Source organism: Morone saxatilis, unplaced genomic scaffold (genome assembly GCF_004916995.1).
Source record: "Morone saxatilis isolate NCDOM2014 unplaced genomic scaffold, NCSU_SB_2.0 Contig14, whole genome shotgun sequence".
In the NCBI taxonomy this organism is placed as follows: Eukaryota; Metazoa; Chordata; class Actinopteri; family Moronidae; genus Morone; species Morone saxatilis.
In genome coordinates this window covers 15,491,146-15,510,497 of record NW_023339696.1, presented here as the reverse complement: position 1 = coordinate 15,510,497, position 19,352 = coordinate 15,491,146, and the positions used below count along the sequence as shown (strand labels likewise).

The 19,352-nt window shown below is 37.3% G+C and overlaps 1 protein-coding gene across 1 annotated transcript in view; it reads left to right on the top strand.

Annotated features, from left to right (window-relative positions):
• hs3st2 (heparan sulfate (glucosamine) 3-O-sulfotransferase 2) overlaps positions 1-3,309 on the top strand; it is a 19,414-nt gene extending 16,105 nt beyond the window's left edge. The window contains exon 2 of the mRNA XM_035654773.1: positions 1,991-3,309. Coding sequence (XP_035510666.1) covers positions 1,991-2,609 — 619 coding nt within the window. The 3' untranslated portion in view covers positions 2,610-3,309. The remainder of the gene's footprint in view (positions 1-1,990) is intronic.
• The last annotated feature ends 16,043 nt before the right edge of the window (positions 3,310-19,352 follow it).

Sequence of the window (19,352 nt, the reverse complement as noted above, 5' to 3'; positions counted from 1 at the left end):
GCTCGAGTTGACCTGCCTGAACTAGCTCGCAGGCTTTGCTCCATTTAGTGAAGGTGTGGGATCTCCCCTTAATTAAACATAATTATCTTTTTATAAGCACCTTATTCCCAGTACCCCCGCCCATGCTGTCTACAGAATAGTACTGTATATACAGTATATATACTATTTTAAGAAGAGCCATCTGTGACCTTTCACTGTATGTGTTCACACTGTCAGCTTAGTTTTGCAATATGACGAGTTGCAGTTTTCAACCAGCACATACGGGATCCTCTCAAACGCACAATCTTTATCGCTGAAGATGGTGAGAATGTGTGGAATTGACAAGTCAGATAACGAAGACAGTTTCCTCAGCACACAACCAAAGACACTCCTCGGAAAAGGCTGCAAGTTTGTTAGTGTGTAGCAAAGCTGTTTGCTTGAAAAGGTGCTGTTCTCATAAAAGATTAATAGTTGCCTAGTGGCCCTGAGGCACCCAAGCCAACAACTCAGGATTCATAAATAAAGCTAAATGGATCAATATTTCCAGGACTTCAGAGGTAACCTATGGCTACCACTACCTTGAGAGAGAAAACTTTGAGAAAGGTTAGGTTTTAATCGAAGCCTTCCCCCAGTAATAATAAAGAAAGTGTGGTATTTAATCATCAGAACTGTGCGGTAACCGATTCACATACTGTGAAATAGAGGAATTCAGGTACTGTATCTTCTGTAATCATAAAAGTAAAGGACCAGTTTCATAGTACTATATTGTAATTATTCTCACCAAACTGTAGAAATATTGTGCTAACACTACAGCACAGTCCTTTTTCTAGTTTAAGGAAAATAAAGGGAATAGAGTAGAAAGTATGGATGATTGTGGCTGATGCATTCGTTGTCTCAACAGCCAACATCAGATGCTCATTAATCAACTTTTATTGAAGCAAAGTGCCAAAACATGACATATTACCCTGGGAAGAAAAACTCACATGACAAATATGACAAATAGAAACATTTCCCTGTAGTTTGCAAAGCCATTATCTTGGCAGCATGATCATGATAATTATGATGCATGTTTTGATTGTACAAGCTGTCACCAGTGAATATCTAACAAATATATACAAATTGTGTTTATTTGGGTTTCGTCTATCGTTATTTGACACTGCAGGAAGTTTAAAATGTCCTAAAACTGTATTTTCTAGTTTACCAGGGTGTCTATGACACTGCTCATTACATAACCAGTGTTTCAGATTTTTTTGTATGTAGTGTAATGTAATGTTCTTAAGTACTTGTAATTAATCTGAGTATTTTCCATTTCTGATACTAGTTCTACTCCTCTGCAATTGAGAAGCAAATATTGTACTTTTTGCTAAACTACTACTATTTTGCAACTCGGCACTAGTTACTTTGTAAATTAAGAATAAAAACAAAAAAACAACATGAGAACATGAAGTATGATAAATTGTTCACATGTTAACCAGTAGTAGCTGGAAAAGTTAATTTCATTACAAATGTATGTGTTAACTAATGCAACAATATAGATAACATAACAATGACAAGAGTCAATCTGCTGCATTATGAATGCTATTACTTTTAATACTTTAAGAACATTTCGCTGACAATACTTGTCATTATACTTATATAAAGTCTTGAATGCAGGACTTTTACATATTAAGTTACATTCTTATATTGTAGTATTACAATATAAAGTAAAATAATACTTTTACATAAGTAACAGATCTGAGGGCCACTGAAAACAACATACTTCACTGCACACAACCTGTGTTTCAGTATTTTTTTGTCTTTATTGTTGCGTTGGTGTTAAGACCCTAAATGTTACACAATCGAATGTATAGTAGATGTTCTCACAAGACATGCTAATACTAAGGTTGTTTTTAATATTTGGTATTTGTGATATCCATGAAAGACGTAAGGCCTGTGGCAATGCTCCTGGACAGGAAAGTAACAACTCTTGCTGACTCATCCATGTGTTTTATTCTTTTCTTTCTCTCCCAAGGGGACTAATGCCACGAACACTAGACAGCCAGATCACATTAGAGAAGACTCCAAGCTATTTTGTCACCAGAGAGGCACCCAGACGCATCTCCAGCATGTCTCATGAGACCAAGCTGATTGTTGTGGTGCGTAACCCAGTGACAAGAGCAATCTCCGATTACACACAGACTCTTTCCAAGAAGCCTGACATCCCCACGTTCGAGGAGCTGGCCTTTAAGAACAGAAGTGTGGGTCTCGTCGACACTTCCTGGAATGCCATTCGGATCGGGATGTACATTCTGCACCTGGAGAACTGGCTGCAGTACTTTCGCCTTTCACAGATACACTTTGTGAGCGGGGAGCGGCTGATCACAGATCCAGCAGGGGAAATGGGTCGCGTTCAGGACTTTTTAGGACTGAAACGAATAATCACAGACAAGCACTTCTACTTCAATCGAACCAAAGGCTTCCCCTGTCTGAAGAAACCGGAGAGCAGCAGCCAGCCGCGCTGCCTCGGCAAATCCAAGGGCAGGACTCACGTACAGATCGAACAGGAGGTCATAGAGCAGCTGCAGGAGTTTTATAGGCCATTTAATATAAAATTCTATGAAACTGTGGGACAAGACTTCAAGTGGGACTGAGAATACCATAGAAACAGAGCTGTTTTTAAAATGGCCTACCTCTGGAGACAAATATAAATGAGGGTATCTTTGACAGAATATTTAAATGACAAGTTTACTGAGCTATGTACAAACTGAAAAATTAATATAGAATACTATACAACTCAGACATTATAATATAATTATATAGTGAATGGTTTCACATTATTTTGGGGTTTGGGTCTAGTCATTCTGATAAGTGCCATTTCTTTAAAAAATATATATACAAAACCCAAGTTTCTTTACCACATACAAGACATGAAATCATCAACAGGTAACCAGAATTAATTCATTAACCAAGTCATTAACCAGCAATCATCCCAATGCCTTCCTGTCCTTTAGCCACACCAGGCCTACATTAATGACATTGCTTGAATATTCATTGCCTAGATTGCTTATTTATTCATAATTTCCACTCAAAATGAACCACAGGCTTTACTGTTCAAATGAGCATGAAGTTCCAGCAAAATGTCAAATGAATAATAAAATCAGCCTGTCAGTTATTCTGCAACTAAATCTATCACGGTATTGTTAATGAAGGGTCATAGTTACAAGTTTGCTGAATTAATGTAATTGAGAAGAAAAAATAACCGCTATAGTAAGACAGATAACACTGATTAAGGTTTGTTGAACTCTACTTCAGCTCTTTCTGTGTCAGTATTTTTGTTGTGATCATCAAAATAAAGGGTCTTAAATTCAAATATTTATTTGAAATCTTTTCTGTTTTTCTTGCCTACACAGTTGTCAATGTCAAAACTTTAAACTTGCCCTAGCCATAAAGCTCTGTTCTCATACTTCAATTACATTCAGACTTTATGTGATTTAGGAATTCACCTGCACATTTGAGCATGACATTCCCTCACAACTCTTGGCCAAAGTTTAAGGAATATATAAGACAGCACAAAGAAGTTTGTATTGAGCCTATTGTGATAAAACTTCCCTTACCAAATGCTGCCATGCATGTCATTGCTCTCATTAACTTTCGAGATTCGTCTTTTGATGGATTTCATCGTGCTTTCTCTGAATGGGTCTAGCAGCTACATTAACCTTCTGAATTTGCACCCTGAAGCCAATCAAAGTTGTCGTTAATAATTTCTACTGAAATTTCCAAAATTCTTGACATAAAAGAGGAATAAATTGCAGAAAACTAAAGGATCTATGCAAAAAGTAGCAATATTGCAATAAAAGCTCAAATAAATTATGTAAATTCATGCTGGACATATCTGTGTTCTGTGAAATATGGCAGCAAATGCACAGTGGACATTTTATTGTACAGATTACAGATGTCAGACCAGCACAGGATTAAGAACAAAGACAACCTCTGCAATTATTTCAAATTAAGTCCCAAGGTAATATTTGATTGGTCCTTAGATTTAACTTTCACTGTGAACCGACCACATTTGACCTTCCAGCACTGCTGAAACTGCAAGCGCTGGCATGTTGTCTAGGTTTAACATTCACTTATCCTAATAATATGGATGAATTATGGTTAGTATAGTATGGTTAATGAATGAGATGTTGACATCCTCCCTACATCAGTCCCTGATCTTTTTTGGTGCCACTGAATAATACTGCTTAGCGATTTTTGTTTATGGCTAATTTATTTTTCCGCAGTCGGAAACACAGCAGCAGGAACATTTTAGGTTTTTCCCTTTTTTCTTGATATGGTAAAATCTGAGCATTCCCTAACTAAAATTGAACACACAATCGAAATTCAGAATAGCTTGCCTTTTGTTCAAAAGTATTGCAAACACAAAACTTCCAGTGAAGGCATATGTATTATTATTATAATTTTTCATAAAGATATTTGTCTTTTTGATGTTTTACAGCATGATGTTTGAAGGTAAAGACTTAACGTACCTCCTGGATAAATATATTTTACCAATTCATTCACTTGTAATTAACTGTTCTAACAGGTTATTTAAGGACATTTTAAAATGATAATAGAAAGTATGATAATCTAAGCAAAGCACCCTGGCTGAAACAGCCAAGTTAAGCTGCTATGGTAATGATGAAACAGTACTTGGGGTATGAAAAATGTCTGTGACTTCTTCCATAGGTGTTTCTCTTTCATTTTTTTAATCCCTCGCTGTAGGGCTGTGAATTGAGCAGCCCTATCTAGTCACACTTATGCTAATGTACAAATGTGACAATGTGACCTTCCATATTAAGGAAATTTGATATTCACTTGCATTCCAACTGTGCTCTTGCAGTACATGTTGGCCAACAGCAGTATTTAAATTGTAATTTGCAATATTCTCCATTATTTTTTGATTAACCTGCCAATGTCATCTGCAGCTGCATGCTACTTACTGAGCCATCAGCAGACATGCCAGTTAAGCAATAAGCTCAACTTTATCTCAGCACAGTTAATTATAACTTTTCCCAAAGAATGCTTAGGGCTTGATGACATGGCACTGAGAAAAAACTTCCACACCGCTGCCACCGTATGATACCCAATGAATACTTTGATGTGTTATAAGTTTCCATGTGATTTCTGTTGAAGAACTTTTCGGGGAATATGCATGCCTCTTTAACAGAATGCAAGGCATGTTACAGAGAGGAAAATGGCAGCTTTCAAAGTTCTGCACCTCTTTTTAAAAAATGCTTGTGCTTTAAGTTTTATGCTTTCTCGCTGTATTAAGGCATCCAACAGCTGCAATGACACACATGCAGTTGTGGCAATGAAAACACACTGTTCATTGATGTCGATATTGTATTAATGCCTCACTTTGAAAGAATGAAATGTTCTGGGTAACTAAAAACTGTCTAACTGACCATTCTAACCTTCAAAGTAAATACCAAAGAAGCTGTTGTAAATGTCATGAACTTTGAAAGACTCTGAGGTAAAATACATCTCTGCCACTCATCAGAAATGTCTAACAGTACACAAAAAAATCTATTACCATGGAGTCTATTTATTTTCCTTCTTATTAATTAAAAGAAATAATGAGGCAGCATTCAAATATGTGATTTGCAGTCATCTCTTTTGGACTCCAAAGCTGTAGAGGTCTTTTATAACTCCTGCCTTGAAAACCTATTGAAATTCTACTGAGGCGCCAAACCTGAAACTTCACACACTTTACAAGCTCATGTCTGTAATCTCTGTGTTGTGGGGACCACATTTGAAGAGAAACAGTTGCGAATGTTAAGTGTCCAAGAAAGCACCATAACTATAGGCTGCTTCAACAACTGCATCAATGACAAAAATAAAAATTATATAAAAAATATTAAGACTATCTTAAAATGTTTATTGGATTCTTGTGGATAATGTACTAAGTTTGTTGCTATTTCTTTTCTGATGTCACTTGAATATCCCAGATGTAATGCAAACAGCTTGTTTCTTACTGGAATGTGCAGTTTCTCCAAGAGGATTTCTTCCATTTGGGGAACCAAGTATTTATATCTAGACTTGTCCCCCATAATGAGCCAAAGCTATGGAGGATAATGAGGATGTTCCTTTTCTCCAATGGACAATGAGAAGAGCAGACTTCCCTTCAGATGATTTGAAACTTGGCAGCCAAAAACCCCTCCAGAGGAAATCTCATTAAATACTAAAATGGTATGTGTGCTAACCGCTACCTGCATCATTGCACCTTTTGAATATGTCATCATTTCCCAAGGTTTCTCCCGGAACATGTTCTATCACTGTGTATCATACAAGCTATTTCTCTAAATTAAAACATGTACCAAAAAAAAAATTATTCATATCCTCTGCAGATGCATGTTGGTATTTTCTCAGGATGTGTCGGTGTCTCTGCAATGCTGCCTCATGCCTAATGTAATACAACTGACAAGCTCTGTTTCACACTAATGAAAAGATTCCCATTAAAGAAGCCATGCATTCTTGAGGAAAACAAGGAATAACACAGTCACACATGCACACTGATTGTACACACACGCTCCACTATCCAGTATGAAAACCTTTCCCCTCACCTCATTTCCTCTGGTCTGTTGAACATGTGCTGCTTGCCTTACCTTCAGAAAGGTCAAGTGCGGAATGGGTCTCCAGGCACAGAGTCAACTAATTAAGCAGTAGTGGTGGAAGATGCATACCAGCTCCTGGGATACCGCAGCGGTTGGTAGCCACCCTCAGGGGTAACGAACATATTGTTTCACATGCAAGCGAGGTAGGGATTTGCATTACATTGTTCTCATGCAAATGTAAAAGAACTCTATGCTATGGCAGGAAAGAAACTGCGTGATGAAAAAGGTGCTTTCTACTTACTGTTCTTGTGTGTAGCCAGAAATCATTAAATACATTGTTACTGATGATATGATACATAATTCCTGCATTTTGATAGTGTTAGTATGGACAGGAAATAAGTCTAGAGGCTGTAAATGCAGTATGTATGTAAGTATGGATGGATTCTAAGAGAGATTCTCAGAGAGAGTTTTAAGTCTTGTCATTTTGTCAGCTGACATCTCATTAAAGAAAAGGTTCCTACATGTATATATCATGTGCCTTGGCTGTTGCAAGGCAACCAGTTGATATTCCAGGAACTTACTTATCTCAGCCAAGAAATAGTCAGGTACACAACCCCCTGTAAAAATATGAATTGTTGTTTTTTACATGAGGAAATTGATAATTTCTAAATTTTAGAGGTGCTCGTAGGCAGATTTTATTACCTTCAGACAATTCCAGGCTGGCTGTTTCACCCACATCAAGTCTGTGCTATGCTAAGTTAGCCAGCTGCTGGCAGTAGCTTCATATTTACCATAAAGTCAAGAGAGTAGTATCAATCCTCATATGTAACTTTCTTCCTGAAAGCAAAAAGCATGTTTCCCATAATGTCGAACTAGTCCTTTAAGTTTCAAAAATATCTGGATTACATTTAAAGGACCATTGTGTAGGATTTAGTGACATGTAGTGTCTGGGATATTTTCAGGTGATTATACACTAATGAAAACATAATATTATATTCCATTTGTGCCAATAGATCCTCCTCAGTGTTACACACTGGACCCCACAGTAAATTAACTTGTGTTTTCTGTAATTTTTTATTTTGTTGTTTTTAGTTTTTGCCCATAATGCCAATATCTGATCTTTATATGTGATATGCCAAAATATGATTTTTTTTTTTGTTACCACAACAGCTTCCCAGTGCTGTAATACCTGTAACCTTCAAGACATCTGTTAAACAGCATTTCATTCAAATGCTGTTTTGTTGGAAAATCAAACTGGAAGACAAAAGATAAACAAACTCTTATGGAGCTTCGCAAGTCGAACAGTTGTTCAGTGTTGGCAGGAGACTGCACTCTGCCCACCGCCTTCCATTTAAATATGGGATCAGACAGGAAGTCAATTTAGTGTACAGGACTGCGCCCAGGGGACGCCCAGAGGAAAAAAACGGGTCCGCAGTGATAACAGACACCCTCTCCAGGATGCCGTCAGTCTGAGTCTGTAACTTAGATAATTAAGTCCTTATTCAACAGAGGGAATGTGCCCGACGGCTTGTTCAGGGAAGCAGAATACAATAAGGAGCTCTGCCAAATGACCACCACTTACCCAAACTTTCGTCACTTTTGTCATTCATGCCAAATCCCAGAGCCCGCAAGCCTCAGCTATAAGCAGCTCAAACAGATCCTGAAACTTTTAAAATCCCAGCGGGTGGTGAAAATTAATAGCACTTCACTCTGAACAACACTGAGAGTTCACTTAACTACAAATTGAAAGGAAAAGTAAGCAGGTAATCTTAATGCCATTAGTAAGAGCCACTGAGCTCTCAGACAGGTGCAGCTATTTCCAGTTTTTGTGTTCATTATCTCCATTCTTGCACACTCAATGTGGGCATAAGATGACAAAGGGTTTGTAGAGACTCACAGTATTTAAATCCTCTTAGTCTCTGTGTTGCAGCTATGTATGCCTCTCTTTGGCGTTTTGATCGATACTGCACATTTGTGTTGCTTATTCAGATGTAATTATTAATGTAAGGTTGAGATTTATGAAGGCATCTCTAATGAAATGGAACCATAAAGCTGTCATGATTGTTTTCAGGGTGTGAATAAAATGCCATCAGTGTCGTAAACATGGACGGAGGACGTGCTCTGTTGATATAATGCCTCATTGACCCTTAATGTGTAGGCATTTTGGAAAAAAAGTGGTGAATCATTCTTGAATATAACTCTCTATAATTGTGGAACTAATGGCCTTACTTTGGAGAACAGGAGACAATAATCAGAAAAAAAAGACTGCTTCTGCCTGCCTGGGATAGATTCTCAGAGGGAAATTATCATAGATTGTAGCAAAGCTCTTTGCAATCACACTGGCTCTGGTTTAGTGTAATGTGACTTATCAAAGCATTTCCATTGTACCATTACTTTAATGCTTTCAGAGGAAATGGGCTCATTCAGTCAGTATCAGTCTAACTCCTTCTCTTGTCTTTTAGCGTCTCCCCTTACAGCCCTCAACCCTCAGCCCACGTATTAAATATTTTAAGATATTTGCTGCTCACTCCAGCCAGCTCTCTGCTGTGATTACTCCTCCTTGTAGAGTTTTACTCTTTGAGTCTATATGTCTTTAGGTGCAGAAGGTGAATGCATGTTTCTCCCCTAATTTTGAGAATGAAAGATAACACATGATCTATACTTTCCATTTCAAAGGGGAAAAATTATTTCAGATTTATTGATTCTTTGCACTCTCCAAGGTTTGACATGTGAACATCTCCTGCAACTTTGAGTCTGTAAAATACAAGTGATAACATTCTTGAGGAAAATTGTGAAATTGCCTTACATTCTTTCTGGCAGAGAGTTAGAGGAAAAAACATATACCAGTCTAATATCTCTTCATTAAATATGAGGATACAGCAAGGAAATTACAGGCTAGCTCAGCTATAGCACAAGACTGGAAACAAATGGAAACAGCTAGCCTGGCTCTGTCTGAAGGAAACAAATACCAAAAAAAAAAAAAGCTCACTGTAACATTGTATATCTAGTTCCATAATCTATACAAAAAATGAATTGTAAAACATTTTGCCGTTTTAAAGGGGATTATTATCATTTTGGCCAGGAGAAATGACAAGGAAACCAGCAGAGTCTCCAGGAAGTCACTGCTCCCAGCCAAGAAATAGTCCCTTAGTCACATGTGTCGCCATTTGTGTAGTTATTTTTAAGATATAACACGTTAATTAGGGGTGCTGACACTCTCTCATGCATTCAGCTCATTCCCCTCACCTGGTTTTCCCCACCCTTCTCCTCACCTACAGCTCATTCTCTTAACAGTCGCTCAGTAAAAACACCAGTCCACTTGCACTTTGAGATTGTCTTGGGTGTTTTTGCCAAGTTCTCAAGCATTCTTTGGTCTCGTTTTGTGTTATCTGCCTGTTCTGACCTTGCTTGCCTGTTTTTGAACTTCCTTTCTGTCCCTCTTCAGATTTGTTTGCCTGAGTGACCGATTTCAGATTTTCAGTTTTTTCCTTGCCTGAAAACTGAACTGAACTGTCCTTGCAACTCTGCCTCATTGTCATGCTTTTGTGTTCATATCTGCCAGTACCAATGAACATTACATACAGTACAGCCTGAGTGATGTAAAAAATAGAATATATATAAAATATAAATAGATTTAATAAATAAAAGTTTAGTAGATAAAATGAATCAATCTAAAGCAAAGAGGGAGTTCTTAATTTAGATTTAACACTGGCGGAACTTGCAACTAATTCAAGATCATCAGGAAGTTGGTTATAGACTGTGCCAAAGAGAAAGAACTTAAAGAGTGCAGAAACACTAAAATACATTTTGAACTATCAACATGGATCAACTGCATGGTTTCTAAAGAGAATAAAATTAATCTAGTGGTTAGTCTCAATATTTTTTTAATAGAATCATACATTGGCTGTCTGCCTTGAATATTCCACTGTTACATTTCCGGTCACGACACAAACATTGATTTTGATAAGAGATATTTTACCTTTGGCGAAATGTTTCTGTTGTGAGGGAATTATTACCTCCTAAAGAAAAGATGGGTGATATCTCATCATAGACACTGCTCATTTTGGCATCTTTCAAAACAATGTTTGAGAACAGTTGAAAATGATGTGTTAATGCAACTTTAAAACAACACTCTACCAGACTGTCATCTTCTTGGTAAATTAGAGAAAATCACTCACTGATCATTTACCTCAGAGTTTAACAGTTCTCTTCTTGTGGCAGTAAAGTAATTTACATCTGAATGACTTCATACGCACACTCGCAATCTGAGAAAAAAAGGTAAAAGACGTAACAAGGCTCATCTGCTCTGTCGGCCTGTAAAATGGGCACAGCTTAATGGCTTGTGGTTGGCAGAGACACTCTGAAGCTATAGGAAGGCAACAAAAGAATCAATCTGAAATGCATGACAAGTTGCACTACACGGGTTCAAATTGTAAGAGGATTATTAATGTTTGCTGACATAACTGGGACTTACAGTGAGCTCCACTGGAATTGTCAGCCTTTGTGTCTTGCAGCATCAAAGCTGTTTGACTACTGAAACATTAAAACTGGTCTATCAACAATATTCAGTCACAGAGAGCAAAAACAAACATGGGAAGTATATTAAGGGCTGTAAGATTTAGACATTGATACATTTTCATCTTTAGACGTGATAATAAATGAATCTGAGATCAAAGTTCAGACTGTAATCATTCATTTAAGACGTGTTCATTTACACTAAATCGCCAAACAATTACAGAAACCTTTCTGAACTCCGAGACTGTACTTAAACGAACAGAAAACATTCTACAGCATGCAGCTTTGCACTGGATTTCCTGAGACTGTGAAATAAATTATAATGTTACCGTGGATTTTGAATACATTTCCACTTTCTGTGTTATCTGTAAGTGTCGAGTGATGACTTACCACAAAAGTGTCAAGAACAAGTATGTGCAATTCTGTTTGCTGCTGATTTATTTATTTTTTTGTTTGTTTCTTGAAGTCGTGTTGGTGCTTTGACACAGACCAGGATCATTGTTCGACTTTTAAGTGAATGTCTTTCTTTTAGACACAACAACGCTTCCACACTTCTTCAAGGAGCTGAAGGTTTCCGAATGTGTTTTTCTTTCACTCAAAATAATTGACTGGTGCACTGCAGCTGGCAGCGAGAAACAGAAAAATGTTCTGATGGCACTTAATTCAAGGACAATGGGAGTTTAGGTCATTAAAGTACGAATACAATTGTTTTGTTATTATTACTGTCAACTATATTCTAGATTTTATTGGATGTAGTTTTTTTTTTTTTTTCCTACGTTTCAGACAGGCAGGGGTCTCAGTGAAAGTTAGTTTGGTATGAATGACAATACTCTGAGCTTGAAGGTTCATTTTTTTGTCTAAGTCTGGCTCTACTTTTTGTCAAAGTTACTTTATTATATCATAGTGTAGCAGATAAAAGTATGGATTGTTTTAAAAACCTTTTTGTATCGGTGTGTTCATGTGCTGCTTTTGGAAGTTTCAGCAAGAATTAAAAGTCAGTAGTTGAACAAATTTGCATTCATGTGTATAATGCTGGCAGGAAAAATAAAAAAAAATGGAAACAATGAGGACTAAAATCTGGTTGTGAATACGATTGTGTGAATTTTGTTCTTTCTTACATTATGCAGGTTGTATTGTCCAGTATCTGTAGGATTTTCATTCATTTTAGATTAAGAAGAAAAAAAGTGTATGTTGAACCAACACGTTAATCCCAGGTTGTAAAATACCAACCACTTTGTCACGTCTAATACAGAAGCACAAGGTACATTTTAGCATCTGTATGAGACTCCTTTTTTAACATGTTTAACATTTAACGTCACAGCTTGTTAACTTTAGGCAATAAAACTGCATAAGGGTTAGGAAAACATCATGATTTGGGTTAAAATAACTACATTACAGGACACAAGTCACATACATAATGTTATGAAATAAAAAAACTTTAAATAAGTCACTTTGACTTTTGGTTTCACAGAACCTGTAATAATTTTTTTTTCTCTCACTTAATTTTACCCATAGCCCTCGGTGTACAGCAAGAGGAACAGCAGAATAAGGCTTAGTTCTTTACATCACCAACATTACAAGGAATTAAGAAACGTTAACAATGGTAAAGTCCATAGTGCTTTAAGAGAACTTAAAACAATTGCGTTAGAAAGCGGTGCTGTCAAAAAAAAAAAACTGGAGTAAAGCAATTTTTTTTCAAACTCACATTAGAGCCAATAAAAGGGGATGATATGGGTGGACAGGTATGATTCATGGGGCCAAGCAAATACAGTGTGTCCTAGCTGCTTGTTAAATGTTCTGAAAATGGATAGTGGCCTTTCCAAAACCCCAGAACTCTGTCATGCATTCTTGCACCGAGGAGAGTTGAGCCTCTTTGCCAAAGACTCCCAAGACAAAATGATATGTCAGAACTGTGGCCCCACATGGTTCATCATGTAAAGGTCACACATATTGCCGCATAGAGTGCTTGATGAGCATCCAAAGGGAGACCATGTTAAAGACGACAGGAGCTGCAATTTAACACTTTCAGTTTGGTATAGATTATTACAAAACACTACTCAGCCTTAAAGCCTGAGTAAACCATATTTCACACTGTAATAATAAAAAAATAAAAGAAAATAGGATAAGACAGTACGTCTTATCCTATATATATATATATATATTTTTTTTTTAAAGGCTGAGTATGTAATTTCCCCATTTGGTGACCTTGAATTGGCCTGCCAACTCAGTCACAGATAACACACCAAGTTTAAACTCAGCATAATGAGGTGTTACAAACTGAAATGCTGACATTGTCATTCTTGAGCTCACAGTCACACAACCTATGAAAAAGGCTACATCAGAAGCATCCCTTGAGACAAGGCATCATTTGAAGGATCTGTTCACCCAAAATGCATAAAACATATTTTACATAGTTATCTGGAGAAAAAAAAATAAAGGGCACCAGCTGCATGCGGTGGGGTACCAGCATGCAGAAAGTCGTGATGCATTTATAGTGAAACAGTTCCAAACCCTGGTTAAGATTAAAATGATGTTATTATGTGACTTAGATTTAAAGGGATTGTGGGGTTATATGAGGTTATATCCATAGTCAGTGTATTACGTATAGACTGCGGTCAGCACGACCTCCAGGTTGGAGAAGCAGGGAGAAATCCCAACACAGAAGTGAAATAATATACTGCTGTGAGTGGGAGCAGAAGAAAAACATTACATTTATATTGTAATAATTATATTGTATCATACATGGAACTGCTTGAATTTCCCTCGGGATAAATAAAGAAAAAAATCTATCTATCTATCTATCTATCTATCTATCTACAACCCCACTTAAAAAAAACCCAAACTATCCCTTTAAAGTAACTACACCTCCTGCCATTTAGACACAAAGAGGCCAACTAATTTCCTAACAATTTTCTGCATCATGTTTTTCCCACTGGAAGGGCACTCTTTAGAGTACTTTATCACATTATATCTACCACAGGCACATCCAAGAAGTCACTTTTGCTGTGAACATGGGGGCAGCAGCGGGGGCAGTTGCCACCCCCTGAGTTCACTAGTGTTTAATCATGCTGGTATTTTGGGTGTGATTCCCTAAAGTTTCTGAGACATCTGCTGCCATTTCAACACAAGTGAGCAAACAGCAGCTGGTTTGTGGTATGGAAACTGTTTTGATTTCTGGAAAGAGATTCTGTTATTGAGATTTTTTCAAACGTCAGAGTTCTTATAATCTAGACCAGATTATGAACATTTTCATTAAGAACTATTTCCAAAGCATGTCTATCAACTGTCTAAGATGCTAACATATATGTTAAGGATGACACTGACAGCTGACATTTCTGCATATTTCCAAACATTACACCAACACTGTCAGGAAGGAGAGACGGGAGTGAATAAAATATTAATCTTAACAGAATCAGTTAGTATATTGATACACAAATATAGACATTTGAATGGCACAAAGTTTTATATTTTAGCCATTTAGGAGACATTTATAATGAGAGGACTAACCCTGCTAAAATGTATAAACAAGGCAGTTTTAGAGCCTGTGTACTACTACTACTCAGCAGCAGCACTGCCATGTTGTATAGTGTAATTAGGAATATTATTGCATATTCACACATACCTCATACATACCCTTTTTATCAAGAGGGGTTCAACTGGGGTTGTGCATAAGGATGGGATGATTAGAACTGGAACAAAAATACAGAAAAGCAGTTCACATATATTATTTTTTATCACTGCCATCAAAATATAACTCTTGCATACAAGAATGAACAGTGCAGTGTATGTAAGATGCCATCCTTGTGGTTCTTTGTATTATTCGAAATAGATTAGAGCGTGATAATGCACTGCAGGGGTTATGAAATGTCACTGAATCAGCAATGTTTGAAATCAGGAGCCTTCAGCAGAACTGCCTTAAACTTCAAAGGGAATCAGTGCAGCGCTGTAGTTTTTGATCATTGGAGACAATTGATCTTTAGTGCTCAAAGAATATTTATGCTTCAGGCTTCCCTAAGAAACATTTCAAACAACCTGCCATGAAGTGTGTGATTGTAATATCAATACCAAGATGCAAATAACTCCCCTCACCCCTAGTACAGTACAGTGTCTGCTGGGATTTGTCTGTTTTCCTACCATTACTAAGCCATTTCCTGTAGCAGTCAGTCCTAGACAGTCAAATCAGGTGGAAGGACGCTCAGCATCGCTGGCAGGTATAGTTGGTGCTAAAAGACAGTATAAAGGTGACTTCTTTATTTGTATAGGGTCACAGAAATGTATTAATTGAGAATAAATTCAATTCATTTTGGAACCATCTGTGTTATTAAACTCCTTGTGTACACAATAGTAAGACTGATCTTTGCTCAGACAACTCAGCAATTTACACAGGTGTTCCTCACAGTCTCATTCCACTAAAGTAGATTTTATTTTTAAATATGTAAAATTGTCCATGCCTTCTATCCAAAACACGGTCCTTGTAATATACTATGTGTATCCAACAGATTGTAAGTAACCATGATTTATTTACTTTTTTGCCTGGGGAATTAGAACAATATATGAATTACATCAAAATTGAGAATAATTATGTAAGTAATTTAAGTATACAGTACACAATATACAGTATAAATATTCCATTACTAAACTGGTAAAACCAATTAAATTGTATTTGAGTTCCATAACAAACCTTGACCTCAAATTTAGTGTGAGGATAGTGCATGGGGAGTGTGGTCACACTTAATGAAATCTACATATGTAGAAATAAAATATAAATAGTAAAATTAGTAGTTTTATTATAGGCTACTTTTCCCTCTAATTTGTATGTTTTGGGCTTATTTTAAGTCATTAGTAACCTCTGTGCACTCGCTGGTGATAGATGATGTAGTGTCATCTTGTACACTGGCCTTGACTGGGGTGAGTGAGTGAGTTATAATATCTTCAGAAACAGTTTCAAGTCAGGGTCAGACCTCACTCAGTCCAGAGAAAAAGTCTTGTTACACCAAAGGTCACTGAGGTCAGTTTCAGTCCGACTGAACCCCATACTGCCAGCAGAGTCTATGACCTTAATGGTACTGGGTTGGATTTAGTTTGGAGGCTAAAGAAACCTGGCTGGTTCTGTTGTGCTAGAACCTTGAGTCGCCTCATGTCCAGAAACAAAGAGCTTCTGGCAAACTCCCTGACAGTTTTATCATCACTATTCAACATGTTCAGAAAATGGGACAGGCTGAAGGAGTTGTAAATCCACTCCGCAATCTGTGCACCAAATCCTCGCTCCAGTTGATGTGAATGAAAATCTGTCTCAAGTTGAATGAGAGTTTGAGCCAAACCACTCATAAACCAAAGACACTGTCTTATCATTTAGCTCAATTTGGGAAGTGAATTATATATTAATATTCCAGAAATGATGATGGATTTTTAACTGAAGACACACAAAAGCACTCATACTTTATGAACCCAATGCGCAAAATATGTCCTTGGATTAAAATAAATATCTGGTAGATGCAGATCCGATGAAAACGATCTGAAGGATAATTGAATATTTATGTGTCACAAAAACTGGCCTGGAGGAACAATCAGAAGGCTCTGCTGTAGGAATCAGATAGCAGCTCTCTGACTACACACCAGGCACACACAAGCTGCTCATTTGCACTGGCTTCACACTTCTGATTGCAAAGTGGTGTGACTTGCAGCGTGCGTGATGAATTTATGTGTTAAGTTTTTTTTTTTTTCAACCAGTGTTTCCTCACCAAAATCACTGGCATCCTTCCTGCTGAGAGGAGGGAGAGCTGCCAACTCCCACGGAGAGGAATCCAGAGGCTGAGAGGACAGGGCTGCAAGAAGTACACAGGATGCGTTATTATGCACCGTATGGCCCCACATGGGTCGGAGAGCACAAAAAGTGGCTGTGATACTGACTGACAATTCCTGATACTTACCCTCCAGCCCCCCAACTAATTTCCATGACAGGAATGGTGGGCAGACATTTTAACAAGCTTGTAAGCTACAACCAGGAGAGAAGTGGAACTATTTTTTGCTCTAATTGTCAATTCTTATTTGAAACACATTTTACTGATTGGGAACACATAAGTGGAGAAAATAATTATCCACATCAAGCATCTATCACTTGTAACAAGTGAATGTTAGTTCCAGGAAGTGAATGGAATTTCCACATCCAGTTTCTCCAGTTCATTTTCTATACAAAAATCATTCAAGCTGAGCTTGTTTTTCCATCAGTGAAGAAGCTGGCACTAGTAATAATGATGAATATTTCTTCATTCCAACTATTATTGCAATTTATTCCTATCAAACTACATTTATCCTTGTTTGAATTTGTGATTTCCAGAGGCTAATGATCATGATTGAGCTTAATTGCCCAGCAAAACTCATAAGCATTTCTAGCTTAAGTTGCATCTAATTCAAGTGAGATTTTAAATTCCCCAATTAACCTCCCACTCATTCAGTCTTTTGCAAATTACTGTACAGCAAATGGGCCTTGAAACAGTTTCATCTTCATTAGCAGAAAGATTTTTCACTTTAGATATAAGCTGGAGTCAAATGCTAGATATGTAAGATTGTGAGAAAGCAATTGATGCGCTATTCTTATTATTAATGAGATACTAAGCAATAAATACTGCAAGCTATTAAGCATTTATGGGCAATATAATGGTTTATAAAACACTATAATGTAGTTGTAGAATTTCCAACCACTCCAACTCCTTCTGCAGCACCTATAAGTAGAGGCTGGTGCATATGAACAGATATGGCACTGTCATAATATAAAATATGTCTTCATAGGAGAGGTTACAATTATTGACAAATACTGTACATTGAAATAAAAAAGACTTAAAATGTCCCTACAACTGCTTTAACAACTACATTTGAGTGTTTTATAAACCATTTATGAAATATTTATATACTGCTCATAAATACTAAATAGGGGGATTTAAATCACAGTAAAGTGTTACCAAAATAATTACTGGATAAATGCAATAAACAGTAAACAGGAGCACAATGTGTTCTACCAAAGTCATTTAGAATTCAATTCATATGTGTAAATGAATGTAAATGAATGAGCACCACCTCTCCTCCAGTGTTTCCTGGTTGCAGAAGCACTAAAATGAGGCATGGGCCCTCATTGAAACCAATGAAAGTGAAATCTTTTGACTGCTGCTTCAGGCTACATAGGCAGACCCTTCCCGCTCACACACTGCGGTAGTCAGAGAAGGTAAAAACACCGCAACACAAATATAATTATAACAATTCTGATTATTAATGTTTTGCTTTGGTATCCAGTTACATGTAATTATTAAAGATCAACCTTTGTGGCTGCAAGCGGTGTGAGTGATTTGACAATAAAACCTCATTATCTGGCTGCAGCAGAAACAAGAGCAGGGTTTCTTCTGTGTTATTATTTTGTAAAAGCTTGGTCTGATGCTTGACAGGCATTACGTCTCTTTTTAGAGGATGAGAAAACACTCGCTTTTTCTACGGGATGTCTCGCTCTATTGTAGCATTAAAGAACGGCAACAGTGTGGTAAATAACATGTCCAAGTGACACGTTGTTCATTGGCGGGATGTGGAGTGAAGGCGGATGGGCCACTGCCCTCAGAAACACTCGAGTGTATCCTCACTCAGCCCTGTCAGACTGAAACTGAAAAACAAACATGAATCAAGACATTGAGGCAAACAGTGTTATATAAGTAGGTAGACTTGGGTTGCCTTTTCAATGATTTTTCATCAAAAGTTCATGTCTTATTATAAAAGGATGAGAGCAGGGTATTGTACAGAGGATTCGTTTGAACTGACCGAGAGGAGCAGCATCATGTCTTATATAATTTATTAGAGGAATAAACCAGTTTTTTTGATGTTCAGAAGAGTAATGCAAAGGGACATTACATGCTCCTGTAAAACGCTGCAGGACTGACTAATTGCTGACTATAAGCGTTCGCAGGTTGCGTATTCATGATCATTACCTTTAATAATTGTCACTTTTACAAAGCCAGGTACCTGTGCTTTGCACAACACATCAGCCAAATGCTCTGTGAAAAATGGGATTTCATTATAAAGGCACACATCCTGGACTATTTAAAAGCACTGCTGAGATAACTGCCGCATTCTGGCTCGTGAACGAGCTCAAACAAAGACACATTTTAAACAATATAGGCCGATGCGTAAAGTATCAATGGGCTGTAAAAACTTCCCCGATGGTACGGTACGGCAAACTCTCTCCAGTTTAGCAGATAAAAAAGCTTTACAGCAGCTTCTAATTCACATCATAGCCTCCTCCAA